Source organism: Orbicella faveolata, unplaced genomic scaffold, assembly GCF_042242905.1.
Source record: "Orbicella faveolata isolate gen_17 unplaced genomic scaffold, um_ofav_v1 contig_1, whole genome shotgun sequence".
NCBI classification, from domain to species: Eukaryota; Metazoa; Cnidaria; class Anthozoa; order Scleractinia; family Merulinidae; genus Orbicella; species Orbicella faveolata.
The window spans coordinates 1,854,862-1,868,779 of record NW_028301536.1 but is presented as its reverse complement, the minus strand read 5'-3'; the positions used below and the strand labels follow the sequence as shown (position 1 = coordinate 1,868,779).

General features: G+C 37.2%; 1 protein-coding gene across 1 annotated transcript in view; it reads right to left on the bottom strand.

Moving 5' to 3' along the window:
• Positions 1 to 13,918, bottom strand: part of LOC110042628 (dynein axonemal assembly factor 9-like) — a 28,671-nt gene that overhangs the window by 11,437 nt on the left and 3,316 nt on the right. The window contains exons 2-15 of the mRNA XM_089284012.1: positions 8,487 to 8,563; positions 8,022 to 8,034; positions 7,628 to 7,702; positions 6,972 to 7,003; positions 6,512 to 6,636; positions 5,787 to 5,880; positions 5,249 to 5,342; positions 4,467 to 4,494; positions 2,561 to 2,638; positions 2,183 to 2,241; positions 1,798 to 1,840; positions 1,413 to 1,468; positions 723 to 867; positions 286 to 416 (exon numbers count right to left, since the gene is read on the bottom strand). Of these exons, the coding sequence (XP_089140138.1) occupies positions 286 to 416; positions 723 to 867; positions 1,413 to 1,468; positions 1,798 to 1,840; positions 2,183 to 2,241; positions 2,561 to 2,638; positions 4,467 to 4,494; positions 5,249 to 5,342; positions 5,787 to 5,880; positions 6,512 to 6,636; positions 6,972 to 7,003; positions 7,628 to 7,702; positions 8,022 to 8,034; positions 8,487 to 8,563 (1,050 nt within the window). The remainder of the gene's footprint in view (positions 1 to 285; positions 417 to 722; positions 868 to 1,412; positions 1,469 to 1,797; positions 1,841 to 2,182; positions 2,242 to 2,560; positions 2,639 to 4,466; positions 4,495 to 5,248; positions 5,343 to 5,786; positions 5,881 to 6,511; positions 6,637 to 6,971; positions 7,004 to 7,627; positions 7,703 to 8,021; positions 8,035 to 8,486; positions 8,564 to 13,918) is intronic.

Sequence of the window (13,918 nt, the reverse complement as noted above, 5' to 3'; positions counted from 1 at the left end):
CAAAGGATGTCACTAAGGGCTGGCTTATTTCACCGGCGGAAAGACAACCTAAATCTGGGTGAAATTTCACGTGCACAAAAATAAAAAAAGAGACTTGAGTAAATTTTGGAGCCAGAAAAGCCAGCTGGGTCAGCTTAGTGTTTTCTTAGCTACAGCACATCCCATTGTGTCAAGCCAGAGATTAAAGAGTGTCACCAAACTGTTATCAGCACAGTGCCTCAGTCCCTTTAACACATGAACACGTACACAGGTGACTAACTTCTGTCCAAGAGGAATAATGAATACCTCAAGTCCTTACTGTGCACAATTGATGACTTCTTTGCTGTATCACTTAATGAGATTGGTACAAATCCATTTTGTAGAAAATAAGTTCTTGCACATGTCATTGTCCCTTTAGGCTCCACAGCAAAGCAGACCTTTGGAAGACAATTCCCAATAGCTCAAGTTGAATTAATTGGTTCAATTCACTTCACCATGATCTACAGCACACCACTCACTCATCATTGTCTTACTCTTCATTTTGTATAGTTTGTTTAAATTCACTTATTCACCTTGATCGTGCAAATATAACTAATCCTTTTAAATAGTTGCAAAATACAATGTAAGCAATTACAAGGAAAGCTGACACAGGAATCAAACCACTGAGCCATTGTGTTAGCAGTGTAACATGTTTGACCAGCTAAGTTAACAGTAAGCTCTAGTTCTACTTGTTAAGATCTTACCATTTGTAATGCAGCACTGCCACCAATGCCACTGTTACCAATGGTTGTGTTATTGTTCAACAAGGACTGTCTCTCGGAATTGTGGATGTTTTGCCTTGAGGAGTGTGATCCCAGAAGGACAAATGGCTTATAATCACTCAGAGAACTGTCCAGAAGAAAATTTAAAAGAATAAGTCAGGTCAGTTCTAGCTACAACAATAAGGCCTATTATTATTTCATTACAACCTAAACAATAATAGTAATTTATTATACATAATTACGGTATTGATCATTAGTATGTATGGTGTGACATCATTTTAGATGTAAAGTTGACCAGCTGAGTAAGAAACACTGTGTGGTTTTATTCATGCCAAACAAGGTTTGCTTAACCCCTTGAGCCAGAGTGGCACATAAGGTTTGCCTGTACCTAAAGATGATTGCACTTTGACAGGGCTCAAAGAGTGCCATCCCTTTGTCCCAGACAAGTACATTTTCCTTCCGGGCAAGTACAGTAACTTTGCATTTTCACTTGCCTGTTGGGCAAGGGATCAGGCAAGTCATCTGCCAACTAAATCAATAAAAAAGTACACTAAGATTTGCCCAGGGCAAGCAAAATTTGAGAGCCACTTGTCCCAAGGGCAAGCTGGAATTGAAGTTTTTGTCTAGCTCTGTTTGGAGTTCACGTTTGCATAAATTTTAGCTTACATGTACCTCATGGTTTTGTCTCTGTCAAGAATGTGTCCATGAGTGAAATAACTTACAATGGGCTGCAAGGAGAAAAAAGTTCTTATTGTGATGATTAATAACACATTTATTTTATTTACTGTTTTGAATTCTCCAATATAGCTAATGCTTGTGCATTTTACTCGCTCAAAATGTTTGAAGCATGCTAACTGTGCAAATCATATTGGCAAGGATTGCGGTAGATAGCACAGGTTTATGAAGAAATTGTTGAACTGCGCTCACAACAGTGTTGTCTGTACAGTCATATGGAATAGATCTTTTTAAGAGCCACACAAATACCTAGTGGCTACATTAGAAATTGAAATCACTGCAAACAGTGTCTTTCAAAGATGGCAACAGGTGCCTAACCTACCTCACTTAAACTCCTTTCTGTAACTTTAAGCAGTTCATCAGAGCTACAGAAAAGCAAAAAGGGATTTAAGTCTTTGGATTTAAGTTCAAGTAGTAAATATGGTACAATGTTTAGCTACACCTGCACAAAGAAAACCTGTACTAATAGGTCAGCCTTTATTAAGCACCCACTTGTCAAAGTCCCACCAATCGTTCCCTAAATTTCTGTAAATTGGACCTCTATAAAAGGATCACCTCTATCAAACAGTTGAAGTCACCCTTTCAAAAGTATGTACATGTATGTATCAGCATATATAATTGAACTGTACTAGGCCCTTCCAGGAGTACAGATTTGACTGTACAAATTAAAAGAGATTTCTGTCATTTAATTCACCAGTCAAGCTCACCTTTCTGTATCCACATTTGTCAGAACAGATTTACAGTGACGTTCAAATAAAGGAAGAGTCTAGTGACAAATAAGAAGCTAAGTTATTAACCCTGCAAGGAAATAAAGACAAGCGGCAAGAATATTTATGTTGAAAATAGACTTTGAGAGCAGTCATTACACTTTGAACAATATTAGCGATAGTGGTTACTAGACAGGGGTGTTACGTTCTTTTTTTTCACATTTTTATTTCCATTCAACGGCTTACATCTCACACTTACATTCTTCCTAACTACTGTAGAACTGTCTACTACTCTTGTGACGCCTAAAAACATCTAATGAGCTGAGGTGTTACTACAGTACACCTTGATTGTCAAGGGTTCAAAACATTTACATGTACCTCTTGGACAAAGGTTTCCACCACCACGGGGTCCAACAAACCATAAATTGTGTCCAAATCTTGAGTCACATCAACAACCTGATATTAAACATCACAACAATCATTCATCTAACATTTGGAATTACTACGCAAATGAAGTTTGTTTTGCAAAGCGTCGCGGCAACAACATCGCCGGTTCTATTTGATATAAATCGTTTTTTTCCAATGGCACAATACACTCTCTTTAACAGATAGAATTTTTGTTGCTCGACAATGAAGATCTCGAGCGGTATGTGAATAAACATTTTATATATCGGTCGATACAGCGGTCTAGGCCTTCCATAAGATACATGATCCGACTTCTGAACACTGAAACACACTTTTATTACCACATTTGCACATAACTATTATTATCATTGGCCAGCTAGTCTAAGAGTCGTGATCTTTTCTAAATTACATTCATGACAACAGAAACTTTCTCTTCGAACGGCAATACTGTACTTGAGCGCGCTCAAATCCACGAAACTATGTTGTTATCTCTCGATCTTTCTTATATGAACTTGAACACGTGAGAATCTCCGATTTTAAGACTGATGAATAAAAAGTTAGTCGAGGTTTCATGATCAAAACGTGGTTTAGCATGTTTACGAGTATAAATAAAAAGTTAGTCGAAGTTTCATGATCAAAGCGTGGTGTCGCATGTTCACAAGTTTGAATAAAATGTTAGTTGACGTTTCATGATCAAAGTGTGGTGTCGCATGTGTTCACAAGTTTGAATAAAATGTTAGAGGTTTGATGTGGCAAAAAGCGTGTGAACACAAATATGGATAAAAAGTTGGTCGAGGCTCAGTGATTAAAGTGTGTGTTCAAAAGGTAGTCGAGATTCCTTATATTTACAAAGCGTGTGTTGTCAAGCGTACACAAGTATGAATAAAAAGTTAGTCAAGTCGGATTTCATGTGCAAAGCGAGCGTTCACAAGTTCGAATAAATTAGTTATTCGAATGTAAAGTGAAGTGAAGTATGATCAAAGTGTGGCGTGCTCGCAACTTTTGAATAAAAAGTTCGAGGCTTACATGTATGTGCAAAGCGTGTGTTCGCAAGTTTGAATATTAAATTATTCGACGGAACACTTAGCGTCGTTTCGTATGTTCGCAATCTTTGGATAAAAAGTTCGTCGAGTTTCCCGACAAATCAGTTGGGAGCGATAGTTGGCAAAACATAGGCAACGCTGCTGTGTTGACTTGGTGATCTCGATCGCTGCTTTAACTTCCCACACGTAGATCGGGTGACAAAACTCCACAACTTTTATCGTGAATGTATTTACAAAAACTAAACGTTAAGCAAGTCTGGCTGGAATTTAAAAAGGTTTGGCCGATGTATATGAAACAATACTGGACGCTTGAGAATTTATAATAAACACATGGTACACGCGCATTGCTGATGAGAATGAAAATCGTGTCTACCACGCTAATCAATACGATATGATACAGAAGTCTTATTAACAAAACAGGTTTCGAATACCGACGAATGCGTAGCATTGGTACTTCCAGTGCACTCGCGAGAAACGAGACTCGTCTCGTTTCTCTCGAGACGAGTCTCGCGAGAAACGAGACGCGTCTCGCGAGACGGTGGTAACTTACTTTTGAGCGGTACTGTAGAATATAAGACATTTTTTTAAAAAATATCTACATGTGAATTAAAAAATTAATGGGTTATAAGTGCTTGTAACAGATCAGGACAGGGTTAATTTTTCAGTTAGCCAACAGAATTCAGGGGAATTAACAAGTATATCTGTTGACCAGTCACAAAGCATTGCTAACGCACCAAGATGGGTGCCAGTACACATGTCTGTTTGGTTTTAATAACCAATCCAAATGTGATTTGTAAAAGAAAGTGCAAAATGTGATATTTGATGCCTTCTCTTACCTTATGATGCATGGTGAAAAATCCACCACTGTAGAGAGAAATTTGTTATTTTTTAATAAGGTATATGAGTTTTAATAAAGTCTAAGCTAAAACATGCTTCTTCAAGACACACCTCCTTTCCAAAATGAGAACAGTACATTAATTGTAAAAAATTGTCCAGTTCTTAGAACTGCCTTCATGGTTCTACCATAAGAATGGCACATGACTCTCAACTCAAGTGTTGACTTAACTGTGAAAATGGACCAATCAGAGGGCTTACCAGAATCTGGTAGAGTGGAAGGAGAATTTGTTAAATATTCTCACAGACATTCTTTTGCTCCTCACTCCAAGCCCTTCACTTAGATTTTTGCACTGCTCCCCAACTAACCAATCAGCTGGAACAGGCTATTCTTATGCTAGATATTGTATACATGTATGTGTTCAAGTATAGAAATATGGCCAGTTCAATTTTTTATCATCCTACATTCAAAGTATCAGTTTCCACTTTTATGATAACTGCAGAATTTCCTGTGCGTTCATTGGCTAATTTTCATTGTCAATAAGCAGACAGACACATGAACTTATAATTGATGCAATGCATCAACTAGCATGAGTGGACAATTTGACAATATTGTTATTGTAAAAAACAAATTGACATCAGTTTTTCATGCATGTCCTGTTATTGACGATGAATTTCATTATAACATTGTCAAAGTAGTCTGCAGATCCACTCGGCTATCACCTCGGGATCCACAGCTTCTTTGACAGTGTTGTGACGAAATTCATGATCAATAACTCATTACCCTCCAAAGCCCTCCAGAGCAAATGCTTGCACTAGTGGCCATTTCTCCAGTACAAATGGATCAAAAGGAGGCTGCTGGTCACCTGGACTAGGGACTGATACATGTCAATACAAAATGTCATATAAGAACCTGCCATACTAAGCTACATGTAAGCACGCATAGATGTTGTTACACTAAGCTGCTTATCAGCTTGAGGTTGATAAAGATAAATTAACTGGTGTAGCAAGTTTGTGAAACTGACGTAATAATTTCCTGTAAAAGCCTCCATTTAAAGAGGAGAATGCAAATTTGATCTATGGAGTAAGCATTCTTAACTTCATATAAGGAACAATTCAGCCACATCTGCTTATGGTAAATACATGTATGTTGACAGGACAACTTTCTGTACACTTAAACATCCCTGCTATTCTCACACTGGATAACGGGAACAAACATGCGTATACATGCACAATCACACATATATACTGTGCACTGTAGAGATTTAAACAGATTATCTAACAGCAGCACTTGTTTGCCCAAACATGCCTGTTCTACTCACCTCCATATGGTACACCAAGATGATGGCAGCCATTCACCATGGAGATGAAACTAATGATCTTGAATTCTTCAGCCTTCTCCTCATCACCTTCATACTTAAAATCAATCAAGGAAGGCAAAGTAAAAATCACATCATGTTCTGTTCTGTTCTGCATTATTCACCTTCTAAATACTTCAAATAAAATCCATGTTGTTTAACAGAAAAGGGAGGTAGAGTGATCACAGGTCAAGAGTTCATGTGAGATACTAATCACAAAGCATGTTACTCTTACACAGATCCCTTCCCTTGTTGTCTAATTCATGTGCCTAATCATACCTTTTTGGCATGATTTACCTGCATATCAAGCAAGTCCGGTCAAGCCATGGTTCATATTTTAGCGAGACAGTCAGTGAAGCCAAAATACCCATGGCAAGACCAAACAAGCCTTATATGCCACTGAAACGTATCAAAAAAAGGTACAATTAGGTATCTTACCATTAGCAAATTTGACCAAGTGACCATGATATCAGGGCTCCATATCAGGTCAGTGACTTGATATTGCAGCATATCAGGACAATAGACCAAGCTTCTGATTGGCTACTTTGGGTATGGCAATTGTATTACTCACATCAGTGTTAAACATGAACAAGGGGATTTTGAATGTACCACCTAGTCTCTATCCAGCAAGGTAAAGAGCTGGTAGTCATTTGTCTCCATTATAATGATCACAACTAATTTGTGTTTACCTCTTCCTTATTCAAGCAATGTATGTGTAGATTTCTCCAGTATGCAATGTATGGAAGCAGTAAAGGATAGTTGATAGGATTGCAGTAGACATGGACACCTTCTGCCTTCACAATAACCACAATATCTGGAACCAAAACAAAAAGTATCAGTATAAACACCAACTCTATGAAGCATTTTACACATAAGTAGCTGCATTGAAATGGCATGTTGTATGTGTGTACACTGTTCAAAATAATTATATGCTATGGACAATTCAGAAAGAATCCCCCCTTCCTTCCAACAATCCCCTAGCCCCCCCTTTTTTTCCTGTCAATATAGGCTTCATAAAAGTAGATAGGTCGAGATACCTATCTCTTTAGTAAGAAATACTCTTGTTAAGAAACAATCTTGTGAGAAATTGCATACAACTAGCATACATAACCATGTTTGTTTGCATATCTGTACACTGTTTGTCTGTACCTTCAAGCTCCTCATCTGTAATTCTACTTCCACTGAAATACAAGCAAAAGAGAAAACAATTACACAATACTGAGTTTGTGGGAGTGCTGGATGAGAAAATGCCAGGATTGTCAAAAGTGCATGTAGCCGGCCGATGGGGAAAATAGTAAACTGCTTCAAGATCTTGGCTAGTTACTCTACTGGGCCACCAACTCCAACATATAAAACCACCTACTTCAAAACTTTGTGACAACCTCGCTTTGCGACACCTAGTTAATGAGATCATAAATAACTACCAACTAAGTGCAGCACGATTTGCAAAAAATTGAAATCAGCCAAAACTATTATTTTCCAGTCCAGTCAAACCTAATGCAGTAAATGTACATTTATATGGGCTGGACAGCTTCTTCTGATGTGGACAATGTCAGCCCAGTTTAGTGTAATGTATTGCTAGGAAAGTTGGATCTGATACACAGTAACACAGCATAATATATAAATTAGTATGAGTTCACAGTAAAACTACATGTAAATGATGAATTATTACTATCTGAGCAAATCTCACTCATTAAGCAATACAGTATATTGGCTTTTCTCTTCCTCTGGCCCAGATCACACTTAATTTTACAATGGAGCACCAATCTATGTTTTCCTCCTTCAAGCCCTTTTATTATTCTCACCTAAAATCTCCTGGTGTAAGTTCACAAAAGTCAAAAAGTAAGTAATTAAGCAGATGTTTTGTTCCACCATTGTACCTGAAACAATAACAAGAAATCCAGACACTGCTCAAATGTTCTCATAACTATATCAATGCAATGTTGTATGTTGGTAAGCAGAGAGATTATGAGAATAATGAAAATCATGAAGCACATTGCCTCAGTTTTTACATCTTACCAAATTATTCTCAGAGGCACATAACATACATGTAAGTACGCAAGTGTGAAAATGTAGTGTTCAGTACCACAAAACGCATTCTAGTGTTGACACAAGTTCACTAAATCAGACATCTTCAATTTTTGTACAATTGCTTTACTATTAACTTTGTGTATCTGGCAATAACAGAAGTCGTCTTACCTGCCATCAATACCTGTATGAAAAGTAAAATATATAAATAAATAAATAAGTAAATAAATAAATAAATAAATACAAAATGTAAATAAATAAATAAATAAATAATGATCAAGAATTTCTCAACACAACAATATAAAATTGCATTTTCTTCCACGTTTATGGCAATATAGCCTTGCTTTGATGATTATTAAGGAAGCAGTGAGCTTGACTTGATAGCAAAGTGATTAGTTCCTTAAGAATCCACTGTGATATGTCAGAGGAAAAGTGGAACAGTCAGTTGATTACCATCCAGAAGTTGATAAAAATTATATGTCTAATTAATGGCTTTTTTAATACTAACTACAATTGACATTTATTTTATTTTGTGCTTGACTGACAGAATGCAAGTGACCAACTCTTGCCATCAAAAACAAACACGATTTAAGGGCAACAAAATATTAAATTTTGTTCATGTATATACAGACTTACCAAGGACACAAAGGATACCATTTACTGGATTATCATCACATTGTAATAAGTCCTGAACCCTCCTCAGCCTTGTACAACTGTAAATAATTTATAGAAGAGTTGGCACCATTCAGTGTAAGCTTCAAATATTATCAAACAAGTGCACATAAGGCAGGGCTTCTGATATTCTGAACAAGAATTTTTAGAAAATTGTGCGGAATTTTCAAGGAACATTATGCTGCAAGAAAATGTCTATTACGCGGCAAATTATGCAATTTATTTTTAGCTAATTTAACCTTGTTTTGTTAGGTCTCACAGGAGTGCAACCCATTTTTTTGCTGTCCAAGACCGGCTATTACAGGACAAAGGAATCATTATAAAGCATCTGAAATAAATCTTCTGTTGGCTCATTTTAAAATATTGAAATTGGAGATGCCCAATTTTGCCAATTTAGTGTTAAAAATAATTAATTATCAATATTAAGAATGCTATTAGTATTAAATATTACAGGAAAGTGCGATCATTTTTTCTCCTGGGAAGAAGCACTTGGCAATTTAACAACAAACTTATCCATGCGGATGTCTGTTTCGAGTTAATCGAAAAAACTACATCTTGCAAGCGACTATCGAGCAGTTCAAGCTGATACTTTCATGGAAAACACATGTATGGGGAGATCAAATGAAATTTTCAATTATCAATCATGTAACACTGATAACTAGCACCAGGTCCCTGGACACCCATTTGTTTGTTTGTTCATTTGTCAAACGAACACTTACAGAAGCTTTCCATGGTCTTTTGAAAGGTAAAACACTTTGAAATTACGTTTAAAGCAATTGTCAAAGAATTTAGAGTAAAGCAAAAATTTCCTCTTTTTTTCCTTTTGTGTGATTTTGTACAAATTTTGCGATTTTTCGTGAATTATGCAATTTGTTGTGATTTTAGGTCGATTCTGTGAAATCGCAGAAAATCAGCAGCCCTGATAAGGTGTACTGCAGCTGAACATCCACTAACAGCCACCTCTCCACAATGGCCACCTCTCTACAACCGCCACTTTTTTATGTCCCGGCAGAATGTCCTTACATTCACTCTTATTACCTCTCTGCAAAAGCCACCTCTCCACAACAGCAACGGCCACTAAAGCAACTCTGAAAATGATCCCGGCTTCAAGTTTAAAGCCTTTACTACTACATACGACATAACTTGTAAATCAAAACACAAAATTGTGGGCCACACCAACAAAAAGGCAGGTAGAAGGGAGAACCTCCAAAGTGTGTTTTATTAGCAATTCACCTTCAACACTCCAAATACAAATGACTTACAGTATTTATAAAACTGTCAAACAATGCAGTAAATCACCTTTGAACTCAAGAAAAACACATAAATGAAAACCGATAACAAAACCATGTCAAGTCTTCCAATCAATCACCTCAGAGCTATTAATCAACTTCATCTTTATAATGGTAAATTAACTGCCATAGCAAATTTGTGATGCTGCTGTTTCAAGCCTTAAATAACTCGCTCTTGCTGCTGCATCATGCATATACCAACTGTGAGGATACCAGATTTGAAAATCAAAGCTTAGCTACCGCGTCCGCTCGACAAAAACAGCACTCAGTCGAGATGGGACGAAACTATTGCCTATATGACAGAATGAACATTCATTTGAAAGTTCAAAACTGAAATCCGAATGCATTCATGGCTTTTCGCAGGGCTTCAAATAACCCAGCGGTTTCCAGTTTAGCCATTTTCAGTGAAATCTGACACAGTGTACCCTCGCACAGTGTTGATTTGCATATAGGCAATAGTTCCTTCCCACCCCGACCGAGTGCTGTTTTTGTCAAGCGGACGTGGTAGCTAAGCTTCAATTTTCAAATCTGGTATCCTCACTGTTGGTATACGCATGATGCAGCAGCGAGAGAGGCAGATTTGAGCCAGTAAACGAGCAATTTTCAGGCCGTTGCGATGAGATTTGTGAACCAGCGACCGACGGACTAGGAAGCAAGTTATTCACGCTTCGGCTGATCGTGATTTAAAGCAGCTAGGTCCATTCCTCAGGAATATTTTGGCCTTCGCAGTACGATGGTTCAATTCTGAGCCAGCCAACCTTGTGTTTTTTCTAGTGGGACACCACCACCAGCGCTAACTCGCTGAAAACACTTCAAAACGGCCTCAAACACCGTGAAACAACAAAGAATATGACAGGAAAGCAAGGTAAGTCAGTTTTATTCACAGAACATTAAATTTTAGGTATTTAAAGCAAACCTGTAAAGTTCCCATACAAACCCTTGTAAATCGCATCTTTGTAACACAACACCGCTCGAAGGCAAGAGTCGCGTTCGCATACGTTTCATTTACATTAATTATTTCCTCTCATCTTGCACTTGGGCTGCCTGTGATGCAACCAGAACAATTAAATGTCCTAATAATTGCAAAACATAAACAAAAGAGCAACAAATGCATTTAGCACATTTGTCAACTTTTTAACAAACCTGACCTTAGACCAAATATTGCTAATATCAAAGTGTGATGAAGCTATTTCACTTGATGTGAAGATGACGGCTGTTCAAATAATCTAAACTGCCAGTCCTTAACAACAGTCTTTCTTTATTGACTACTCTCACACATTGTCAAGCTTAACAAAGAAGAAAAAAAATGGTTATCTAGATAACAGCAGTCTTGCTTTAGATATAACCTTCAAGTTAAATTTCAAACGTTAACATCAAGAACTAAATTGAATCAGCTGTCTTTGGCTGAACTTGGCTTTGAGTTATCAATATTATCCAAATTAGCAAGCCAATTTCAGACAACAAGCAAATTAGATGACATCAAAAATACATTCTTTACAAAGTCATGTATAATGTAACTGATGAAAAAAGACTTAGAAACCCAAAAACTTCTTCCATTGCACACTTAATAAAGAATATCATAAGCTTTAAGTTTTAATAACAAAACAGTGGAATTTGTTTAATCACAGACTTATTTGATCATCTGACTGTTAAAACATAAATAACTTGGTGCATTAGAGAAAAATTAGCTTTAAAACCAGACACCCTTTAACATTTTAATGCCACTATACCACTGATACTACAAAGCAAATTAAAAATATTTCAACTTTTCAAAAGCTTTTAGATCCAACAGAAGAGTGGATTGTAACATTTAAACATTTAAGCGTTTAACATCACACATGTATGAAAAAACTATAATTGTAACTTAATGCTACAAAGATGCGTGATATTTTATCATGAAAGCATGCAATGCAGTGATTGAATGAAGGCACAGTCCATCTGTATCAACAGACTACAGCCGTAAGACAATATTCTTTACGTCCTTAAGTCTGGATGCTAATTCAGTGGCGAGTTTTCAGACAAAACACCATTCAATCAACAAATGAAACGACAAACAAGAGATAATTCAGAACTCATTCTGTTGTGAAACTAAAATAACCACACACTAATGTTATTGTCCCTTCCTAAGAACCTTATGCAATTAAGAATAACAAGAAAAATTTTTACAAGCAGTTTAGTATACTTGTGACCAAAACTGAATAAAAACAAAAGGTGCAATGGACTGAAAAATAGATCTTAACATGATCAACACATTCAAGTAGTAAGCAAAAATATGAATGCAAAACTGCCTATTTCAAGCATTTTCCTTGTTATCAAGGAGATTTGACAACCCATGGAAGACACCTGATTTCCACCACTCTAAATATCTTGGTTTAGGAGGTTAAACACAGGTGGATTTCCATCAAATGGGAGGGGAGGAGGGAAACTTGAGCCAATTTTGAAAAGAAAATACTAATTTGAGCTTCTGAGTCTCTGATGTCATGTAATTCCTAATCTTTCTTTCAAGACAAGACTCCTAATCCAGTTCTGTTACCTTATGGTTGGCAAGTGACCCTACACTGTAGACTAAGCACTGGTCACGGTCATTGTGTGGAGTTCTTGCTGGGGTTTAACCTGTGATGGACTAGTATGCAACATAGGGAGAGTAGAAATAATATCCCCATAGTCCCTGCACAATTATTATGGAAATGGAGGCCTTCTGATATTATGCGATGGTGCGATTTCGCACAATCGACCTCAAATCGCATCCGATCGCACAATTCACGAAAAATCACATAATTCACAAAAGAACGCACAACATTCATAAAATAAAACATAAATCAACAAGTTTCTTAGGAATTCCTGCATAAATATGTCATTTTTAAGATGATTTGCCTTGGAAAAAGCCTAAAAAACCTTAGTCACCATCGATTTTGTAAATATTCAAAGCTGCAAGGCGTTATTTTGCATGTCCAGGGCCTGGTACAAGTCTTATTCTTAAAGAGTCGCCTACTGGTGAAACACAAACACGCCCTTTGTTCAGATTAGCCAATCTGAATGGCTGATATATACACATTCGGACTCAATGGAGTTTATACGTTCGATTGGAAATATGGTTTGTTGTTTAGCTGGAAATAGTTCAACATACTTAACCAAATGGCTTGTTTTACTGGCTACATTCATCTGTGTAGACGTTTGGTCGTGGTATGTTTTCATCGCCTTGCAAACTTTAACCAGTGAGATTTTTGAAACGTGTTGAAGAAAATTTTGTCCATGACAAAATTTCCCGCAGTCAACTTGTACAGTAGAACCACGCCAACTCGAGTCAGTTTACTCAATTTCCCCTGGATTTGACCAAAAACTTTCAGTCGTGACTCCAGGGTCTGAAATTGCGCTTTCCTGGTCGCCAATGCGACTAAAAACTTTGCTCTGGCGACCAGAATTTCACAACTGGTCGCCAGCGGGCGATTAACTATTTCATGCCACAACAATTATACAATAACTTTGATTTTCAGCCAAATCAATTAAAATAAAATTCAAAGCCGCCCGCCAATTGGGCACTTACTTTTTACCTTCCCGCTGCTTTTGAAGTATAAAGCCAATTTTCCTCATTATAAATCTGCCACAACGTTTCACAGTTACGATCAGTGCGAAGCTTCCCCACCATGTTTTTTCAGCAGTTTCCCATAACATATGTATTGCAGGCGCAAGAGGCCACGTGCGTTCTTTCGCCATAAATATTTATTCAGGCGATGTGGTGTCCAAAGATGTTCTGAAATCTTTCCGTAATTTATTACAAGGTGGAGACGGAACATCCGTGAAGAAATTAGTTGAAGATTTAGATATTCTCTGGGCGTCAAAAGGCGGAAATGTAGATCTGTCAAAGTAGTCAAAAGATGATTTGCGCACTGGTTAGATTCCTGATTACATCAATTGCAAATATTTTGCCGGCAAGCCCATGGCACCCCAAAATTTTGGTTTCTGTTTCGCTGCAAAGGAAAAATTTTACTGACACTTTTTGGCGACCACATTTTTCCATATGGCGACTGAAAAAAAAATTTCAGTCGCCAGTTGGCGCCTGCCTTGGAAAGTTAATTTCAGACACTGGACTCGAAGAGTCCCCTTTGA